At 38.2% G+C, this 13,979-nt stretch overlaps 1 protein-coding gene across 1 annotated transcript in view; it reads left to right on the forward strand.

The window, feature by feature from the left end:
* The window catches only part of NEK10 (NIMA related kinase 10), a 252,379-nt gene that overhangs the window by 145,269 nt on the left and 93,131 nt on the right, over nt 1-13,979 (forward strand). Inside the window, exon 25 of the mRNA XM_052640083.1 lies at nt 1,797-2,010. Within this exon, the coding sequence (XP_052496043.1) occupies nt 1,797-2,010 (214 nt within the window). The remainder of the gene's footprint in view (nt 1-1,796; nt 2,011-13,979) is intronic.

The raw sequence follows: 13,979 nt of genomic DNA on the forward strand, positions 1-13,979 counted from the left end.
TTACAGGGAACTCCCATAAGGCTTTCAGACTGATTTTTCTACAGATACATTGAAGGTCGGAAGGGAGTTGTATGATATATTTAGAGTACTGAAAGGAAAAAAAACCTAACACCTAGGATACCAGCAAAGTTGAAATCAATCCTGAATACTTGTTGGAAGGATTGATGCTGAAGCTGAAGCTCCAGTATTTTGGTCATCTAATGTGAACAGCCAACTCATTGGAAAAGTCCCTGATGCTGGGAAAAATTGAGGGCAGTAGGAGAAGAGGGTATCTGAGGATGAGATGGCTGGATGGCATCACCAATGCAGTGGATATGAACTTGGGCAAACTTCAGGAAATGATGAGGGACAGGGAGGCCTGGTGTGCTGCAGTCCATGGGGTTGCAAAGAGTCAGACAGGACTGGATGACTGAACAACAGCAATACATACATATGGAATCGAGAGAGATGATACTAATGTATCCATTTGCAAGGCAGCAAAGGAGACACAGACATAGTGAACAAATTTATGGACACAGTGGTGGAAGGAGAGGGTGGGGTGAATTGAGAGAATAGTATGGAAACATATACATTACCGCATATAACACTGAAAGTGAAAGTGTTAGTCTCTCACTCGTGTCTGACTCTTTGCAACCCCATGGACTATAGCCTCTCCAGGCTCCTCTGTCCACAGGATTCTCCAGGCAAGAATACTGACGTGGGTTGCCATGCTCTTCTCCAGGGGATCTTCCTGACCCAGGGATTGAACACAAGTCCCTGGTGGCTCAGACAGTAAAGTGCCTGCCGGCAATGCAGGAGACCTGGGTTCGATCCCTGGGTTGGGAAGATCCCCTGGAGAAGGGAATGGCAACCCACTCTAGTACTCTTGCCTGGTAAATCCTGTGGACAGAGGAGCCTGGTAGGGTACAGTCCAAGGGATTGCAGAGTCGGATATGACTGAATGACTTCACTTTCACTTTCTCCTGAATTGCAGGCAGAGTCTTTATTGTCTGAGTCACCAGGGAAGCCCCTATGTAAAGTTAGAGCCTTTGAATTAAACAATAGACAAATAAGGTAGTGAGTGCCAGAAATTTTTAAATTATGCTAACCAGTGATCTTGACAATTTGTTTCCATGGGCATGTAGAATAGCCTCTACTACTGTTTAGCTGTGATAGAAACAATTCTCCCATTTGTAGGCTGATTGATATCTCTTGCCTCCAAAATCTGAGAAAGTTTTTAGCGTGTAATGTGTCAAATTGTCTACAGTTAAAAATTATGACATACAGCTTCAACTTCAAGTAACTGAGTTGCATTTTATTTTTATAGCATCATGCTTTGTAAGACTCTCCCTAATCAAGTTGTGTTGATCTTGTTCCAATACAGCTGGTAAAGTCCAGTAAGTTGCCACCCACCAGAATCTTTCCTTCCTTCTGGTGCATCAAGTGTGGTATTCAGGTCCTGTTTTATTAGGATGCCTCTTTGTTTCATTGGCCAGTGAGCAGGGGCGGTTTTAGAGGAGAATCACTTACATAGAAGAAGCAGATCCCACCCATCCATCCTGAGACTGGGAGCAACTTCCAACTCAGTCTGTAACCCTTGCCCATGAGCCAACCTGCAAAGTGAACAGTACCGCTCCCTCTCCTCCCCAGATTTTCCAAATGTCTTTTGAGAAGTCTTGGATTCAGAAGTATCCTTGAAGTTCATCTTGTCTAGGTTCTTTTGGGTGCAAGCACCAGGGGGGACACAGAGCAGAATTTAGCCTGTGGACTGGTCCTGACTTTGACTAGAGTGCTGTGATGAGCTTATCTTTCCTTAGATGCCTCACTCCAGATGCAGAAACCCGCCCAGATATTGTAGAAGTCAGCTCCATGATATCAGATATCATGATGAAGTATGTAGACAATTTATCTGCATCCCAGCTGGCCTTGGAGAAGAAGCTGGAACGGGAACGGAGGCGCACACAGAGGTATTTTATGGAAGCCAACCGGAATGCAATCACATGTCAGCAGGAGCCGATTCTGCTGTCTCAGGTAAATGGGATTCTTTCAGTGTCTTCAGGATGAATTCTGATAGGTGTCTGAGGCTGTTCATGTTTGTCTTAAGGAAAATTCATCTTAAGTTAGAAAAATATTAATTGCTGCATGTAATATTTCACTGTTATAATGACATTTTATCCATTCTGATATCATAAAATTAAGTCAATATAATTGAATTCCAGAGAACTAACTCATAATTTGTCATATATTATAAAACCAGAGGTATCAAAAAGATAACTTAGAAATTCTTTGGATTTATAATATGGCTGCTGCTCCTGCTAAGTTGCTTCAGTCATGTCTGACTCTGTGCGACCCCATAGACAGCAGCCCACTAGGCTCGTCCTTCCCTGGGATTCTCCAGGCAAGAACACTGGAGTGAGTTGCCATGTCCTTCTCCAATGCATGAAAGTGAAGTCGCTCAGTCGTGTTCAACTCTTTGCGACCCTATGGACTGCAGCCTACCAGGCTCCTCCGTCCATGGAATTTTTCAGGCGAGAGTACTGGAGTGGGTTGCCATTGCTTTCTCCATTATAATATGGATCTTTGTATAAATAGCAGTGACTGCTTATATTTAATTTTTTCAGCAATTTGGATTTATAGATAGAAATATTCTATATAAGTTTAGAAAAAGGAAATAATGTTCACCTTGAATTTGTTTTTATTAGTCTTTGTAATTGATTTCATTTCTATTCATGGTGGTAATAATTTTGCCATGGTACAAATTAGAATATGTGCTTTTATTTTTCTTGGCAGTAACCTTTAAATTAACTTGATCTTTCAGTTTATTTCTGAGTATAACTGGAATAGGGATGTCAAAGGCACACATTTCCACAGGTGCATGTGGTGGAGCCTGTGACACTCTGTGTTATTTCTCTCTGCTTTTGTTGTGTTCTATGACTTATTCTTCACTCACACTCCGGGTTCCATGAAAGCAGGGATTCAGTAAGAGACCCTGCAACCCATCAGTGTTCTTCTTTAACCCTCCTCGAGTTGGGCCTGGCATGGTAGGGTCATAAAGCCCATCCTTAATCAGGAAATCAGGTCATTAAATTCCTTTCCAGGATCCTAAGGACCAACTGTGCCTTGGCTGGGAAAACTATATAAGAAGTTAGTCTCCAGGAAGAGCCAGTTTTAATTTCTTAAATATCAGCATTTGCAAAACATCAATACAGTATACTAACACATATATATGGAATTTAGAAAGATGGTAACGATGGCCCTGTATGCGAGACAGTTAAAGAGACATAGATGTATAGAACAGTCTTTTGGACTCTGAGGGAGAGAGAGAGGGTGGGATGATTTGGGAGAATGGCATTGAAACATGTATAATATCATATAAGAAGTGAATCACCAGCCTAGGTTTGATGCAGGGTACAGGATGCTTGGCCTTTAATCCATTTTGATGTTGTTTTTCTATATGCTGTGAAAAAATGTTCTAATTTTATTATTTTACATCTCAGTTCAGTTCAGTCACTCAGTCACGTCCGACTCTTTGTGACCCCATGAATCGCAACACGCCAGGCCTCCCTGTCCATTACCAACTCCCAGAGTTCACTCAGACTCACGTCCATCGAGTCCGTGATGCCATCCAGCCATCTCATCCTGTCGTCCCCTTCTCCTCCTGCCCCCAATCCCTCCCAGCATCAGAGTCTTTTCCAATGAGTCAACTCTTCGCATGACGTGGCTAAAGTACTGGAGCTTCAGCTTTAGCATCATTCCTTCCAAAGAAATCCCAGGGCTGATCTCCTTCAGAATGGACTGGTTGGATCTCCTTGCAGTCCAAGGGACTCTCAAGAGTCTTCTCCAGCACCACAGTTCAAAAGCATCAATTCTTCGGCACTCAGCCTTCTTCACAGTCCAACTCTCACATCCATACAGGAAAAACCATAGCTTTGACTAGATGGACCTTTGTTGGCAAAGTAATGTCTCTGCTTTTGAATATGCTATCTAGGTTGGTCATAACTTTTCTTCCAAGGAGTAAACGTCTTTTAATTTCATGGCTGCAGTCACCATCTGCAGTGATTTTGGAGCCCCCAAAATAAAGTCTGACACTGTTTCCACTTTTCCCCCATCTATTTCCCATGAAGTGATGGGACCAGATGCCATGATCTTCGTTTTCTGAATGTTGAGCTTTAAGCCAACCTTTTCACTCTCCACTTTCACTTTCATCAAGAGGCTTTTTAGTTCCTCTTCACTTTCTGCCATAAGGGTGGTGTTGAGGGATTGATATTTCTCCTGGCAGTCTTGATTCCAGCTTGTGCTTCTTCCAGCCCAGCATTTCTCATGATGTACTCTGTATTTTACATCTAGCCATCCAGTATTCCTAGAACCTGTTATTGAAGAGACTTTTTCCCATTCTGTATTCTTCCCACCTTTGTTATAGATAAACAGACAGGAAACTCATGGGCTTATTCCAGGCTCTCTATTCTGATCCATTGATTTATGTATCTGTTTTTGTGCCAGTACCATACTGTATTGATGATTGTAGCTTTGTAATATAATCTGAAGCAAGCATGATACCTCAAGCTCTAATGTTTTTTCTTAAGATTGCTTTGTCTGTTTGAGATCTTTTGTGTTTCCATACACACTTAAGAATTTTTTCTACCTCTATGAAAAACACCACTGGTATTTTGATAGAGATTGCATTTAGTCTGTACATTTTTGAGATCATTTTTATGATGTTAATTCTTCCAATCCATGGACAGAGTATACCTTATCATCTTTTTTGTCCCCATAGTTCAGGCAGTAAAGAATTCACGTGCAATGTAGGAGACTTTGGTTTGATCCCTTATATGGGAAGACCCCCTGGAGAAGGGAAAGGCAATCCACCCCAGTATTCTTGCCTGCAGAATTCCATGGACAGAGGAGCCTGGCGGGTTATGGTCCATGGAGTCACAAAGAGTTGGACATGATTGAGTGACTAACTCTTTCATTTTCATTTTCAGTTTCTTTCATCAGTGTCTTGAAGTTTTCCAATACAAATCTTTGACCTTCTTAGTTAGATTTATTCCTAAGCATTTATTCTTTTTAATGAATGGTACATGGAGCTGTTTTCTTCATTTCTCTTTCTGATAGTTTATTCTTAATGTGTAGAAATGTAACAAACTTCTGTATACTAGCTTTTTATCCTGAAACTTGACTGAATTCATTGATGAGTAGTTTTTTTGGTACTGCCTTTAAGATTTCAATGTTTAGTATCATGTCATCCCCAAGTGACAGTCTTACTTCTTCCTTTTCAATTTGGGTTCTTCTTGCTTCTTTTTCTTATCTGATTGCTGTGCCTGGGACTTTCACTGTTATACTGAATAAAAGGGACAAGATTGGGCATCCTTGTCTTATCCCTGATGTTAGAGGAAATGATTTTAGTTTTCCAGTGTATAGTAGGATGCTAGCTGTGGGTTATCATATATGACCTTTATTATGATGAGGTATGTTCCCTCTATACCCACTTTGTGGAGAGTTTTTAGTATAAATGAATATTGAATTTTCCCCCAACCTTTTTCTGTATTTACTGAGTTGATCATATGATTTTTATTCTTCAGCTTTTTTTTTCTTTTTTAAAGGTAGCATTGTTTTGCAATATGGTGATAGTTACTGGCATACAGCAAAGTGATTCAGTTTTTGTATATATATATGTTATTCTTTATCAGATTCTATTTCACTGTAAGTTATTCCAAGATATTAAATATCGTTCCCTCTGCTATAAGTAAGTCCTGGTTGTTTTTCTGTTTTATATACAGTAGTGTATTTCTGTTCATCCCAAACTCCTAATTTGTCCCTTTCCCCTTTGGTAGCCATAGGTTTGTTTTCTGTGTCTGTGAAATAGTTTTGTAAATGAGTTCATCTGTGTCATATTTTTTAGATTCCACATGTAAGTGATACAATGTGATATTTGTCTTTCTGTGTCTGACTTACTTCACTTAGTATGATAATCTCTGGGTTCATTCTTGTTGTTGCAAATTGCAGTCTTTTATTCTTTTTTATTTCTGAGTAAAATATACAGTGTGTCTTCTTTATCCACTCATCTGTTGGTGAACACTGGGTTGCTTCCATGTCTTGGCTATTGTAAATAGCACTACTGTGAATGTAGAGGTGTGTGTGTCTTTTCAAATTAGTTTTCTTTATATATATGCTCAGGAGTGGGATCATATGGCAACTCTTTATAAAAGTGTTTTGAGGAACTTCCTTACTATTCTTTAAAGTAGCTGCATGAATTTACATTCCCACCAACAATGTATGAGGATTCTCTTTTCTCCATACCCTCTCTAGCAGTTATTATTTGCAGACTTTTGAAGATGGCCATTCTAACTGGTGTAAAGTGATACCTCATTGTAGTTTTGATTTGCATTTTTCAAATAATAAGCAATATTGAGCACCATTTCATGTGTCTTTTGGCCATCTGTATGTCTTTTTTGGAGAAATGTCAATTTAGGTCTGCCCATTTTTGATTGGGTTTTTTGTTTTCTGGCTATTGGTCTATATGACCTATTTGTATATTTTGGAAATTATTTCCTTGTCTGTTACATCATTTGCAAATATTTTCTCTCAGTCTATAGGTTGTCCTTTTGTTTCTTTTGGTGTAAAAGCTTGTCTTTAATTATGTCCCATTTGTATATTTTTGCTTTTATTTCTTTTGCCTTGAGAGACATATCCAAAAAATATTGGTACAATTCATGTCATAGTGTTCTGCTGTGTTATCTTCTAGGGGTTTTATGGTGTCATGTCTTATAATTAAGTCTTTAAGCCATTTTGAGTTTATTACTGCTTGCAGTTTGAGGGTGTGTTCTAAGTTCATTTAGTTACATGTAGCTATTTAGCTTTCCCAACACAACTTTATTTTCTCTGTTTTATTTTCTTGCCTCCTATGTTGAAGATTAATTGACCATAAGTATGTGGGTTTATTTCTGAGTTTGCTTTTGTTCCATTGATCTTTATGTCTTTACTATACTGTTTTGTTTGCTGAAACTTTGTAGAATTGTCTATAGGCTGGGAGGCTATGTCTCAAGCTTTCTTCTTTTTAACTCAAGATTACTTTGGCAATTCTGGGTCTTTTTTGTGGTTCCATATAATTTTTAAGATTATTTGTTTTAGTTCTGTGAAAAATGTCATGGGTAATTTGATAGAGATTGCATAAAATTTGTAGATTGCTTTGGGTAGTATGACCATCCTAACAATATTAATTCTTATAATCTAAGATCATGCAATATCTTTCCATCTCTTTGAATCATCTTCAATTTCCTTTATCAGTGTTTTATAGTTTTCAGTGTATAAGTCTTTCACCTGCTTGGTCAGGTTGATCCATAAGTGAGGGCGAGGGGTTCCGGATCTGGAACACTTGTATACCTGTGGCAGATTCATGTTGATGTATGGCAAAACCAATACAACATTGTAAAGTAATTAACCTCCAATTAAAATAAATAAATTTATATTAAAAAATAAAATTAAGAAAGGAAAAAAGAGATTAAAAAAAAGGACTGTCTTCTTTTGATATTTTACTGTTAGTGAAAAGAAATGCAACCAATTTCTATATGTTAATCTTGTACCCTAATAACTTGCTGAATTCATTTATTAGTTCTAGGAATTTTTGTGTGGAATTTTTAGGGTTTTCTGTAGATAGCATCATATTATCTGCATATAATGACAGTTTTACTTCTTTCCTTCCAATCTGGATGCCTTTAATTTCTTTGTCTTGTCTGACTGCCGTGGCATTTCATATGTTGAATAGAAGTCATGAGAGTGGTTATCCTTGTTCCCTGAATTTAGTGGAAAGGTTTTCAACTTTTCACCATTGTATATTATGTTGACAGTAAGCTTTTATTATGCTGAATTATGTTACCTCTGTCGAGTCGGGACATGAGTTTGAGAAAGCTCTAGGAGTTGGTGATGGACAGGGAGCCCAGTGTGCTGCAGTCCGTGGGGCTGCAAAGAGTCGGATACGACTTAGTGACTGAACAGAACTGATTTTACTTCTATATCCACTTTAGTCAGACTATTTTTCATGAATGGATGTTGAATTTTATCAAGGGATTTTTGGTTTGTTTAAAAAAATTAACTGATATATTTTAATTAGAGGCTATGTTACAATATTGTAGTGGTTTTTGCCATACATTGACATGAATCAGCCATGGGTGTACATGTGTTCCCTGTCCTGAACCCCCATCTCACCTCCATCCCCATCCCATCGCTCAGGGTCATCCCAGTGCACCAGCCCTGAGCATTCTGTCTCATGCATCAAATCTAGATGGGCGATCTGTTTCACATATGATAATATACATGTGTCAATGCTATTCTCTCAAATCATCCCACCCTCACCTTCTCCCAGAGTCCAAAAGACTGTTCTATATGTCTGTGTCTCTTTTGCTGTCTTGCATATAGGGTCATTGTTACCATCTTTCTAACTTTCTTTTTTTAAAAACATAAATTTATTTATTTTAATTGGAGGTTAATTACTTTACAATATTGTATAGGTTTTGCCATACATCAACATGTATCTGCCACAGGTATACACGTGTTCCCCACCCTGAACCCCCCTCCCTCCTCCCTCCCTGTACCATCCCTCTGGGTCGTCCCAGTGCACCAGCCCCAAGCATCCAGTATCATGCATTGAACCTATATATGTGTTAATATACTATATTGGTGTTTTTCTTTCTGACTTACTTCACTCTGTATAATAGGCTCCAGTTTCATCCACCTCATTAGACCGATTCAAATGCATTCTTTTTAATGGCTGAATAATGTTCCATTGCATATATGTACCACAGCTTTCTTATCCATTCATCTGCTGATGGACATCTAGGTTACTTCCCTGTCTTGGCTATTGTAAACAGTGCTGTGATGAACATTGGGGTACACGTGTCTCTTTCAATTCTGGTTTCCTCGGTGTGTATGCCCAGCAGTGGGATTGCTGGGTCATAAGGCAGTTCTATTTCCAGTTTTTTAAGGAATCTCCACACTGTTCTCCATAGTGGCTGTACTAGTTTGCATTCCCACCAACAGTGTAAAAGGGTTCCCTTTTCTCCATACCCTCTCCAGCATTTATTGTTTGTAGACTTTTTGATAGCAGCCATTCTGACTGGCATGAGATGGTACCTCATTATAGTTTTGATTTGCATTTCTCTGATAATGAGTGATGTTTATCAAAGGTTTTTACTGCATCTATGGAGCTTCCCAGGTGGCGCTAGTGGTAAAGAACTTGCTGCCAATGCAGGAGACACAAGAGACGTGGGTTTGATCCCTGGATCAGGAAGATCTCCTATAGGAGGACGTGGCAACCCACTCCAGTATTCTTGCCTGGGAAATCCCATGGACAGAGGAGCCTGGCAGGCTACAGTCCATAGCATCGCAAAGAGTTGGACATGACTAAACAACTTAACATGCATGCATATTGGAATGATCATTTTTTTCAATTTTCTTTTGTTGATATAGTGTACCGCATCGATGATTTGCATATGTGGAACCATCTTTGAGACCCTGGGATGAATCCAGCTTGATCATGGTGTATGAAAAGAGATTTTTATGTGTTGTTGTATTTGCTTTGCTAATATTTTGTTGAGGATTTTTGCATTTATATTAATCAAAGATATTGGCCTGTAATTTTCTTTTTTTGGTAGTGTCTGTTTTTATTATCAGTGTTAAAGTGACTTCATAGAGTAACCTTGTGAGTGTTCCCTTTTTTTCAATCTTTTAAAATTTTTTAATTAATTTATTTCTTTTTGGCTGCACTGAGCCTTTGTTGCAGTGCATAGGCTCTTCGTTGCTGCACAGGGGCTTTCTCTAGTTGTAGCAAGCAGGGTTTACTTTCTAGTTGCAGTGCATGGGTATCTCATTGTGTCAGCTTCTCTTGTTGCAGAGCATGGGCAGAGTGCTAAAATCAGTAAAATCAGAAATGAAACAGACAAACACCACAGAAATACAATCATAAGAGATTTCTATAAATAACTATAAGCCAATATAATGGACAATGAAGAAAAAATGGACAAATACCAAGGAATGCAGAAACTCCCAAGACTGAATCAGGAAAAAGCAGAAATATTAATAGACTAATTACCAGTAGTGAAATTAAAATAGTAATAAAAAATCCAACAAGCAAAAAGTCCAGGTCTGGATGCTTCACAGGTGAACTCTACCAAACTTTTTTAAAGAAGTTAACACCTATCTTTCACAAACTATTCCAAAAAATTTCAGAGGAAGAAATGCTTCTAAACACATTGTATAAGGCCAGTATCACACTAATACCAAAGCCAGACAAAGATATAATTAAAAAGAGTACTTACCAATATCACTGATAAATATTAATGCTAAATCCTCAACAAAATATTAGCAAATCATATTCGGCAATGCATTAAAAGTATCACATATCTTCATCAAGTGGGATTCATCTCAGGATGCAGAAATGGTTCAAGATACACAAATTAATCACTGTGAAACACCACATTAACAAAGTGAAAAACTCACCAAGAAGAAAGGACAGTGGACCAACCTCCCTCAAAAAAAAAAAAAAAAGTGTAAGTAAAGAAATAACAACCAATTCCACAGAAATACAGAAAAAATAGGCAGAAAGAAACAATGTGATGAACAATTATATGCCAACAAATTGGACAATCCAGAAGAAATGGACAAGTTTTTAGAAACATACAGCCTGTCAAAACTTAATCAAAAAGAAATGGATAATTTGAACAGACCAATCCCTGGAAGTGAAATAGACTGACTTTTTAAATTGTTTTGTCTTTTTTTGGTCTCTATTTCATTTATTTCTGCTTTGATCTTTATGTTTTCTTTCCTTCTACTAACTTTTTTCTTCATTTTTCCTTTTCAAATTCCTCTAGGTGTAGGGTTAAGTTTGTTGTTGTTGTTGTTGTTTCTGAGATTTTATTTTTGTTTCCTAAGTTAGGCTTCAGTTTAGTTGCTCAGTCATGTCTGACTCTTTGCGATCCCATGGACTGTAACACTCTAGGCTTGTCCATCACCAACTGCTGGAGTTTACTCAAACTCATTTCCATTGAGTCCGTGATGCCATCCAACCATCTCATCCTCTGTCGTCCCCTTCTCCTCCTGCCTTCAATCTTTCCCAGCATTAGGGTCTTTTCCAACGAGTCAGTTCTTTGCATCAGGTGGCCAAAGTATTGGAGCTTCAGCATCAGTCCTTCCGATGAATATTAAGGGCTGATTTCCTTTAGGATGGACTGGTTGGATCTCCTTGCAGTCCAAGGGACTCTCAAGAGTCTTCTCCAATACCACAGTTCAAAAGCATCAATTATTTGGTGCTCAGTCTTCTTTATAGTCCAACTCTCACATCCATACATGACTACTGGAAAAACCATAGCTTTGACTAGATGGACCTTTGTCGGCAAAGTAATGTCTCTGCTTTTTAATATGCTGTCTAGCTTGATCATAACTTTCCTTCCAAGGAGCAAGCGTCTTTTAATTTTCATGGCTATAGTCACCATCTGGTAGGCTTGTATTACTATAAATTTCAATCTTCAAAGTACTTTTCTTGTATCCCATAGACTTTGAATTGTGTTTCATTTTCATTTGTCTACAACTATTTTTTGATTTCCTATTTGATTTTTTTCAATAATCCATTGGTTGTTTAGTAACATACAGTTTAGCCTTTATTTGTTTGTGTTCTTACAGTTTTTTTTTTCCTTGTAGTTGATTCTAATCTCATAGTGTTATGGTCAGAAAATACCCTTGCTATGATTTCATTGTTCTTAAATTTACTCAGACGTATTTTGTATCCTAATATGTGATCCATCCTTGAGAATGTTCTTTGTACACTTGAAAGGAATGTGTAATTTTCTGCTTTGGGGTAGAGTGTTTTGTGTATATCTATTAAGTCTGTATGATCTATTGTCAGAGAAGGCAATGGCAACTCACTCCAGTACTCTTGCCTGGAAAATCCCATGGTCTGTTGTGTCATTTAAGGCCCATGTTTCCTTATTGGCTTTCTATCTGGATGATCTCTCCATTGGTGTAAGTAGAGTGTTAAAACCACCTGCTATTATTCTTTTACTATCAATTTCTTTAGTTATGTTGTTAATATTTGCTTTGTGTATTTAGGTGCTTATGTTGGATTCATACATATTTACAGTTGTTATATCTTCTTATTGACCTCAAAATCCTTCTTTGTCTCTTTACAGTCTTTGTTTTAAATTCTATTTTGTCTAATTTAAGTACTGCTACTCCAACTTTCTTTTCACTTCCACTTTTCATGGAATAACTTTTCCATCAGCTCACTTTGTCTTTGTGTATCTTTAGATTTGAAGTGAGTGTCCCATAGGCAGCACAGTTAGTGTCTTGTAGACTGCATAGTGAGTGTCTTGTAAGCAGCATATATGTATATTTTGCCTTTTCATCCACTCAGCCACTCTATATCTTCTGATTAGAGCATTTAGTCCATGTACATTTAAAATTATTATTGATGGATCTGTTCAGTTCAGTTCAGTTGCTCAGTCATGTCTGACTCTTTGTGACCCCCTGGACTGCAGCACATCAGGTCTCCCTGTCCATCACCAACTCCTGGAGTTTACTCAAACTCATGTCCATTGAGTCCATGATGCCATCCAACCATCTCATCCTCTGTCATCCCCTTCTCCTCCTGCCTTCAATCTTTCCCAACATCAGGGTCTTTTCAAATGAGTCAGTTCTTTTCATCAGGTGGCCAAAGTGTTCGAGTTTTAGCTTCAACATCAGTCCTTCCAATGAATATTCAGGGATGATTTCCTTTAGGATGGACTGGTTGGCTCTCCTCACAGTCCAAGGGACTCTCAAGAGTCTTCTCCAATACCACAGTTCAAAAGCATTAATTCTACTACACTCAGCTTTCTTTATAGTCCAACTCTCACATCCATACATGACTAATGGAAAAACCAGAGCCTTGACTAGATGGACTTTTGTTGGCAAAGTAATGTCTCTGCTTTTTAATATGCTGTCTAGGTTGTTCATAACTTTTCTTCCAAGTAATAAGCATCTTTTAATTTCATGGCTGCAGTCACCATCTGCAGTGATTTTGGAGCCCAAGAAAATAAAGTTTGTCACAGGGTTTTATTCCCCATCTATTTCGCATGAAGTGATGGGACCAGATGCTATGATCTTTCCACTAGTCTGCCTTCCAGTTTTCTGAATGTTGAGTTTTAAGCAAACTTTTTTTTTTTTTTTTACTCTTCTCTTTCACTTTCATCAAGAGGGTCTTTAGTTCTTAATCATTCTACTTAGTTCTTAATCACCCTACTATCTTTGTTCGTGGTTAGTTTACTGCCTTTACTGTTTATTTGTCTTTACCAGTGAGTCTTTTCCTTTTTTAGCTGTGGCCTTTTTTCTTTTACTTGGAAAAGTTCCTTTAACGTTGCTTGTGAAGCTGCTTTGGTAGTGCTGAACTCTGAGGTTTTGCTTGTCTCTAAAGCTCTTTATGTCCACCAAATCTGAATGAGAATTTTGCCAGAATATTCTTGGTTGTAAGTTTTCCCTTTCATCACTTTAACTATATAATGCCACTCTCTTCTGGCCTGCAGTTTCTGCTAAAAAGCCAGCTGATGGCCTTATGAGAGTTCCCTTGCATGTAACTTCTTGCTTTTTCTTTTTCTCGCTTTTAATATTCTTTCATTATCTTTAATTTTTGCCATTTTAATTACAGTGTGTCTTGTTGTGGTCTTCTTTGGGTCAGTCCTCTCTGGGACTCTCTGTGTTTCCTGAACCTGAATACATATTTCCTTTCCCAGGTTCAGGGACTTTTTCAAATATGTTCTCTGCCTCTTTCTCTCTCTTCTTCTTCTGGGACCCTTGTACTCTGTAATGTGAATATTAATGTGTTTGATGTTATCGCAGATGTCTCTCAAACTATCCTCACTCTTTCTTTTTTCTCTCCAGCTTCAGTGATTTCCACTAGTCTGCCTTCCAGTTCACTGATCTGTTCCTTTGTACCAACCAATCTACCGTTGATTCCTTTTGGTGTTTTTTTTTTCCTT

Source organism: Budorcas taxicolor, chromosome 1 (assembly GCF_023091745.1).
Source record: "Budorcas taxicolor isolate Tak-1 chromosome 1, Takin1.1, whole genome shotgun sequence".
NCBI classification, from domain to species: Eukaryota; Metazoa; Chordata; class Mammalia; order Artiodactyla; family Bovidae; genus Budorcas; species Budorcas taxicolor.